Below are 9374 nucleotides of genomic sequence, written 5' to 3'. Positions count from 1 at the left end.
GAATGATTATTTGAATGATTATTTGAATGATTATTTTTTTTTAAATCTCTTTAACTCTTTGCCTTCGATCTTTTTTGATACAAGCGGAATTTCACTCTTTTCTATTTTTCTAAAGGAGTCTGATTGATGAAGGAATCTTTTTTCTTTTAAAATATTTCTGATATCTTTTAAATGTCTTGTAATATAAAGATGTTAAAAAATAACCCTGAATTTTTTCACATTTTTTGAAAGCTTAGAACAGTTGAAAGAAACTTGGACGGAAGCAGTAAAAATACTTATTGTAGACGGAGGATTAATATTCTTATATATTGTAATTGTTTATTTATTTTTTGAGAATTAAAATGTTATAATTTTTGTAATGTAATAAACGTTGATTACAGTTGTATAGACATGCGGAAGAGAACCTGAAGAGAACCTTACGGTAATTATCACGTTTCTATAAGAGGGAACGTTTCCGTCTATCTGTTGCCTCGAAAATTAAATTCGGTGAAATTATACCGGTTTCAATCGCAAGCTACCTTGGATCGTGACGAGAAAATTGCGAGGAAATGTATAAGAATAATATTCATGTAGCTTATGTGCATACAAATAACTTCATTAATGAAACCGTTTTGGTGTTAGGTTGGGATAATACAGCAATTCTGCGGAGTTCCTGAAAGTTCATATGATGTATATCTAATAGCTAATTTAGCGATAAAAAATACGCTGCGAAAAATAGAGCGATGTTGAAAACAACTTAACGACTTCTCTCGTATTATATCCAGCGTTTAACGGTTAATGGCTGTCGTCAATTGTAGATGAAACTTATCGCAAATGATTGTTCGCTGTTTTTTTTTTACACTTGCTAATGTAACGCAGGATCAGAAAAATAATCGATTCGAGAACAAGCCATCAAGAGGATGTTTACGAAGCGAAATGATGAATGTTAGATTAATCGTCGGTATTAATATTAATCATTTTGCGTGGATCTCTCTTGCAATGATTGCGCAAAGAATGTTTATAAAATAGTCAATAAAGTATAATGTGAGTTGAAGTATGTTTTTGGACGTTCGATGCGATGAATCGTGAATCAATTATTTTGATGTTTTTCTATGAATTTTTCTTGAAGATCTCCTTCTCTCTTGAGAAGGAAAAGGAATATCCTCCAGCGATACGATCATTGAGTTCCTGTCGAAAAGTATCAAGTAAATTTTCTCGAGTGCTTGAACTACTCTCACGATCTACCACGCCGACTAACTGACATTGAGTAATTTGTTATTTCCGCCGAGTCGGCCTCTCTCGGTAACGACGGTAACGAACGTCGGTCGTCATTTAATAATAGATCGGTCGATTCGAGAACCATTCCTTAATGAGTCTTTCGGTTATGTTATGTGTACTTTCGTCTATATAATCGAGTCCACGTGTCGCCGCCCGGTCGATTCAGTTCGCAATGTTGACAGAAAATAGGCGGAAACTCCCTCATGGGATTGCTTCCGCAATCGCCGAAAATAAACTCAATTCCAAACTCGCAAATTTGGAAGAAAAATACACATCAGAAAAATACATGGAAAGGATGATTTGTTGAAGTAGCTTAAAAAGTAGTATAAATTCAGCTAAATACAGATCTGAAAATAATTTTGTTGAACTATTAAAATAATTATATAGAAATCTCGAGTAATGCTACGAAAAGTTTTGATATTTTAGCGTCCTACATAATTATTTTGATGGTCCAATAAAATTATTGTCAGACTTGTGTCTAACTAAAATTTTAGTTACTTCAGCAAAATCGTTCTTTCCGTGTACAATAAACATTGTTAAGATGCAAAACAATTCTTTTGTAATATACAAAAAGAATTGGAATGAGAACATTATGCATTAATTTATGTAAAGCATATAATATACATATATGTTTGACTGTTTAAATGTACTAGTAAATAATTTCTGCAAAACGAAGTAATAATTAATATTTATTTTCGCAAGAAATAATATTACAGATGAAGACCTTTTCTCGTTTCTTTTCCTTATTATAAATTCATGTATATTTGACTGCTCTATACATTTATTTGAATAGGAATTCCGCAAAATTCAGTTACACCATACTTTGATGGCTAACTTCAACGCACCAGAAATCGGTATTCTATCATTGGGTAAACCCTTTCCATAATAACATACAATAATAATGATCAGCCGCAGGCACGCTCTCTTGAGCCGTCGATTAATCATTTTGCGGCGATGATTTTAGCTCAGTAAGCGCATTTATCCGAACCCGTTTCGTTTCGCTTGTTTACGTCGGGTATCGCTCGGTGAAATCGACCATGTCGACGATTGTTGAAAGAAAGCGTATGTTAATATATTTGGTGCAACCGTCTCTGGTGTTTTTCAATTGTAATCTGATTACGAATGATAACGATTCCTCGAGTTGCGACGAGGTGAACGCATTCAGTTGAGGCACAACGGCTGCGTCAGGTATACACGGTGTTCTGTTATCACTCGTAGCAGGATTTTTTTTCTCCTTGCGAGACAGTTATAACGGAGGATGCGCAATGTGACGTGTCCCACTTGCGTTCACGCGTTACGTCCGGTGTGGGACGTTCCAATATTTCTCGGCGAAAGTCGGCGCCAAAGTGAAAAGTCTTTCGCAGTTTGTGTGCGTGCACTGTGTGTGTGCACACAGGTTAGCGACCCATTACAAGGTCGACCACATCATTGTGGGACAAATTGTGTTTGCATTTGTATTGTAGACTCGTGTCATAACTGCATACTTTCAGTCTGCGTGCGATAGTAGCACTGCAAAAGTTGAACAGTAGTTATTTAAGTGATACCTATTGATTAGGTTAGTATTTATTATCATTTCATTTCAGTAGGTATTACATGAATAATATTGATCACTGATAAATGTAAAATTGATGAGACAATTTCCTGAAAATATTTTTCACAATACTTCAAATATTGATAATGCGTAGATAATGCATTGAAATGTTAGTAATGCTTTGATGACTAAACAGTCAATATGTGAAAGTACATAATGCGATTTGTGTAAACTTGTTATCGATGAGAAACGTTGAGAATTGCAAGGTTCTCTTGGAAAACAAGAAAAACCTTTTATCTATACTATCTATGTTATCTATGCTTCTCTGCAAAAATTCTCACACACACACACACACACACATCACACACATACATAGGACGTCCTAAATTCTATCCCTATCATAATATTTAAACTATTCTCACTTAAAAATGATCATAGCCTTGACATTTCCGTATTAGAAACTTTTCATCTTAAAATGCAAAAAATCTATCTTTAAAAATATTTATCATCTATTTTGGGACACCATATTATTTATACACATATACATAATCACAATTTAATTTGCATAATACTGAATAGTTTCTGTATCGAGCTGTTGAAGTTTACGGTTTCGTAGATTTTATTATGAATTCGTTGCTGCAAGCTCATTTGAAATTTTCTTTTTTTCACATGTCAGGACATATAAGAAAACCAAATGAACGTTGTATGAAGGGATTTTTTACACGTATACGGAAGTGGGAATATTGCGGGAGATTCGAACTGAGAATTCGAACTGACTAATTGGCTTTCAGACACACAAGAAGTGTCCAATGCCATTTTGAATTGCGAATATAATACGTGCACCAACTGGCGAATGAATATGATGAATATGATGACGAACAACTGTTTATCCTACTGTTTACTTGAATGTATTTGTTGAAACGATCCTAAATGTGTTTGCGTCAGCAATCGATCGATCACCGGAACTCTTCCGATCAGCGGAAGCACGGCTAATAAATTTGACAAGCGGAATATTTATAATGGATGAGTTGATTTCAATATCGATAACTGCAAGAAAAACTGACAAACAAGAACTATAAATATTAACAAGCTAGTAAATTATATTGCGTCGTAAAACGTGACTCAATTCACGTACAGTCACATTCGTTTTTCTTTCAACGATGAATTATTATATCGACAAATGTTGGCATATTAGGAATTACAGTAGGAAATATTGAAAAAAAAAAACCCGGAAGCATACGAAATTATCGTAATAAACAAGGTCTGATCTGTGAATTTTTTAATCTCGCCTGACAGAATGTGCAAAAAATTATCCATGAGTTTTTTCTTTTAAGATATCAATTATGCGTTTCTTGACAGCAGGTTCTTGCGATTGCTTTTTCCTGTAATTTAAACGTAACACATAATAATTTCACATTGGTGTATTACTGTTTGTTCTATTCGATCGATTAAGGAGCAATCACACGTTACAGAGTATAACACGGTCATTAAGCATGATACTCTATGTAGCGTGTCCAGTGTACTGAGCTGTAATTTATGCCGATATCTATCTAGGTGCCCATATCTCTCACGAGACATGTATACAAAGGCATGCGGTGATGTATTAATCAACAGTAGTCAAGACGAATCGTTGAATGATGCAACGCAAACACCTGATTGCGTGGATCGCTTTCGGATGACCCGGAAACCCACTCCTTCATATCTGTGCACATGTCGTAAACGCGATTACGTAATTAATATTACGATTAACGCACGCAACGCCGTATGGTTAATGCTCTTTATCGACGCAGCAAGTGCGAGAAATAAGCATGTATATTGGGTGTTTCGGAAATCGTGATACAATCGAGAAAGGAGTGATTCTACATGAAAAAATAAATCTAAATCATAAAATAAAAATTTTTTCTAAAGCTTTGTTTTCGAACATTTTTAACAGTTTATAAAGTAATAAAATCGTGCATGAGTATCTGTTTTATTATATATTCTTTATCTAATACAATAGACACAAACGTGAACAGAAATAGTAATCTTACAGCGAAATCTGTTAAGTCGATATAGGACCTAATGAATATTTAAAGTCGATGAATATTTTTTCGACAACAAAGCTTTACATAAATAAATTTTATTTTACGTTTTCGAAATATTTTTTGTAGAATCATTCCTTTCACATGTATCTCGATTTCCGAAACATCCTGTATATATACATATAAAGTGATTCATATCATTATGTGACGTGTTGATGAAAACGTGACTATATACTTTCTAATGCCGAAAACTTGTCGAGGTCGGAGCGAACAAATAACTCTAGAGTCAAACAATATGATTGATCTAGTCAATTATTATGTGGATACTAATACAAAAACAGACTTTTTTACCTTAAAACTCTCCACGATAAGTAGAGTTCGAATAGATTTCTAGCGTTTCGAGGAGAAAGAGCAAACAATGATCGGAGATTTTGTGAAATGAAATTCATTTTAAGAAAATAGTATTTTTAATTAAAATAAATAAAAAATAGAGTAAAAAACGGGCAATTAAGAGCTTAATACACGGTAATTGGTGCGATTATCATATACACATATATTTCAATTGTATCTATTACATAATATACAAAACTGAGCGTTTCGACTATATTCAAGCCATCCTCAGTAATCTCCAATTATAGCAATAATTGATAACAATCCAATGTTGATAACGTGTCAAGTGCAGCAAGCAAGTCTCAGATTATCATATCTGGAGTATGTGTAACGACATTATTTTTAATTAACTTCATTTTCTAGTAATTTTTTCTTAAATTTTTGATGTTAAATATTTTGAAATCTTTTGCTTGATTGCTATCGTATCTAATCTACTGTGCACCTCTAATCTACTATGTTTGCGTGACACTTTTTGTTTACAGCAATGTATTTTGATTGTTACAGACGCATGTCCTGTTGATGGATGCATTTCTACAGAACAACAGGCTCGATCATGTTTCGAGGGTAATGTCCTCGCACCCATCCTATTTGGAACATTTCCTTCGGACCCAGCAATTCGTTCTTCGGGGTGACGGTCCACTTCCTTATGACTACAGACATCTCATTGCCATTATGGTAAATTTGTTTTCTTTCTTGTTTTCTATAAAAATTTTGTAATAGTAAATCTTGAGATAAATTTTTTTATTCTTCATCAATTGATTGTTCACAAGAAAAGAGTATATGGGTCTTTAAGACGCACTAAAGTTTTATATTATTGGTTTTAGAAGATATTTAAAAATTTTCCACCATGCAAAAAAATTACAACACTTGAACTTCATATAAATATAATAATTACCCTTGTGAATAAAATAAAACTGCGACAAATATAAGATTGTGAAACATAAAATTATTATTCCAAATCGTTGCACTATTTAAAAATTAGAAAAATATCCCAGGGTCACCGGGACTCACATGTTTCACTTACAACTTACAGTTAAATATATTCCTGCGACTTTTATTGCGCTTTTTTACATGCATTTAATTAAACCGACAATGGCAGATAACTGGAGCGATTGAAAGATGTATACTGACGTTTAACTTTAGAATTTTAACTTGTTCAAACTTTAGTTCATTAATTTGCAAGATTTGAGATGAAATAAGTTTCTTTTTTTAAAAGCTCTTGGAAATTTTTTTTTATTAAATGCTTAGTTTTATGGAATATAATTTATATATTCAATAGCGCGTAAGAGAATTGTTACTCATGAGCTCTTCTTCGCGTTGATGATGCGTCTTTATTTTTTTCTCTTAAGTTCCCTGATCACCCTCGACGAATGACAGCGGGTCACCGGGTCAAAGATTATCTCAAACTGAGTAAATGCAGCGCGTGTGTGTTTCGTAATGCCGCACATGTTCTCGTGAAAAGCAATTGGTGAAGATGTGAAAAATAACATTGACTGTTCTTTTATGATCTTTACTCGGTGATCTACGCATTCGTTTGCATTACTTTTAGCTATTTGTGCAGTATGAAAATATGCCATTTGTTGTATGAAATTATATAATCTTATCTTTCGAACATGCAGAAATACACGCGTAAGAATCATCTTGAAAACATACTTTCAATTGTAATCGCGTTATGTCATAATTAAAACATAAAAAAAACGTACAGTAAGATAAATGTTCTATTTTTGAATTAGGTTTCTCATTTTTCTATTAATGATTAAATTTTTATAATGAAAAGCTTGTTTATATTGCGTAGAAGTATTTTATGGACTATAAATAACTCAGGAGAATGTCGAATTGAAGGTTCGCGTATAAGAATTTGACAAGATATTTCATATTTTTAAATAAATAAGTCATTTATCATTTACTGCTCAGAATACAGATTCGTGCGAGAAACAGGCTTGTCTAGATAACGCGAACAAATGGAAAAATAAAATTGATTTGTCGGTTTTACTTTGCATCGTAAGAACGAATTCGTAATATGCTGAATTATGACAATAACATGCATCTTTGAGATCGCAAGATTTTTTTATCGCTCTCTAAAGTCGTTAAATATTTTATGCCATCTCCAAATGTTTATCGGTCTCCGAAATATCGGATATTTTACAACTTAGAAATATTTTCAGCAAGTATTGGAGTATTTTTTCCGCGATATTCCCGAGAAACCTGTTTGTTTTTTACAATCAGCCTTCAATTGAATTTAAAGCGAGTTTATTATATATATATATATATATATCTTGCCATTTTTTTAACTCGCATTTTTATTTCTTGCAAAATTAAAACAGCTTGTCAAAGAAACTCGTATCTCAAGTTAAGATCTTACTTCTTCTCTGTAGGCTACCTCGTATTAGCTAATGCACAGTTGGCGATTGAATATATATTTCCGTAAATGCATATACAAAGTATAAGATCAGAGAAACTACAGTGTTGTTAGATATGCGATGTAAGCGCGAGAGCAGGTATGCAGATTCCGCAAACTGGTTTGCTCTAAATTGTCGAGTTAACGGCTGTTTGACGAGCATTTGCGGCCGCAGCCGACTTTGTTTATTACAAAATTCCATACTGTAGACTGTAAAATTGCTATCTCTGCAGGATACAATATCGAGGTTACAGCTTCCGCCTTTGAATGATATACAGTCGTGATCGGATGTCATTGTGAGCCATTGCGGGCTTGATTCTATACTCAACTGATAATTTGAACAATTCACATATTAGACAGAGATTTTCTTTATTACTTCCTCAAAACTCGAATCGAGAACTTTACGTTATAATTAAATATTTACTTAATAATAATGTCGTGATATATTCGACTGATCTAAATTTATTAATCGATTTAGATTTAACTGTCGCACCTTTCGCGCTTTTCTCACGTAATCTCGGGACTTGAACTTTAGTAATCTTAATTTGATATCTCGAGAAGTACGTCAGTAGACTGATGTGATAGACAAACTATCATCGTAGTGTATCGATCGAGAAATATTTTATCTCGATAAAACGGAGTGATGTGCGGACAAGGACGAAGTAAATTGTTAGACGGTACACGCGGATATGATAAAATGATAAGGTATCTGAAAAACAGCTTTTCTAGTAAACATTGTGCTCATTTCTTCGAAATGTAATTTGCGATCATTTTGGATTATTTATAAAAAATTGCACTGGAAATTAATAACATTATATAGAGGATAGCTGTTTAAAAAATTCATCTCAATATTTTTCATTTAAAAATAGAAATAATCATGAAAGACAGTTGATTCCGTATTGATTTGTTCTTTAGTATTATTATATAGTTGTATTTTATTAATCATTTAGCTATCGGGCAGTTCGTGGAATAAATTATTAAAGGAAATACACTGAAGAGTCTTTGAAGATAAATATCATTGTTATCGTGAATCACATCGTCTCGGTTTTGCGTTTAAATGTCTTCTAAATTAATGCAGGTATAATATTGTTGCTTATCAACGTACGAAAACATGATTACCATATTATATCAATAATTTTAGATTGATTATATCAGTCATTTTAATGAGCTTAATAGTCGTCCATTTATTTTAAAGACGGTATGCATAGCACAGAAAAACATTAACTTATTACAGTTATTATCAGGAGCGAATGGCATCAATATAAATTTACGATGGAACGTAAACCTTATGATAACAGTATATTATTTCTCGGGAAAGAAATAATATAAATGTTTTTCGCAAAAGTATCTCGATTCTATTTATAATTATTGTACAAATAATACTGAAACATCGATATGGCAATATCGGACTGTCTGAAACGTTATAAACGCGCGTTTTCTGCCAATCATCGTTCGCACATATTGTTATTCTCGTCGCCGCGATAATGCCTTTACTTTCAGTGTTTTATCATCTTCCCAATCCCCGCGTGATAATCGAGTGAAAAATGGAGATTGGTATCATCCGCCGGTAAATTTCTCCGCGCAAAGCACGATAATTAATGATTCGTGGATCGTTGCGTGAAATGATAAGTAATGCAAATTTCCGTAATTGATGAATTTGGCGTTAGTCTTAATGATTGATTACTAATAAGGAAAGCACGCCAAGATACTTCCCGGGGAGATCCCTGGGCTGAATTCTGGAGGGAGGCAAAAATGTATTTAGCGAACTCTGTTCTTA

The 9374-nt window shown here is 33.2% G+C and overlaps 1 protein-coding gene across 6 annotated transcripts in view; it reads left to right on the top strand.

Annotated features, from left to right (window-relative positions):
- Sesn (Sestrin) overlaps nucleotides 1-9374 on the top strand; it is a 211291-nt gene that overhangs the window by 189559 nt on the left and 12358 nt on the right. For all 6 annotated transcript variants that reach the window (XM_087413540.1, XM_011063585.2, XM_011063587.2 and 3 more), the window contains one exon: nucleotides 5704-5874. In XM_087413540.1, coding sequence (XP_087269666.1) covers nucleotides 5704-5874 — 171 coding nt within the window. The remainder of the gene's footprint in view (nucleotides 1-5703; nucleotides 5875-9374) is intronic.

This window comes from Acromyrmex echinatior, chromosome 14 (genome assembly GCF_024713525.1).
Source record: "Acromyrmex echinatior isolate Ae372 chromosome 14, ASM2471352v2, whole genome shotgun sequence".
NCBI lineage: Eukaryota > Metazoa > Arthropoda > Insecta > Hymenoptera > Formicidae > Acromyrmex > Acromyrmex echinatior.
Note: the sequence above shows the minus strand (reverse complement) of the source record. Positions and strands in the feature narration are given on the sequence as shown.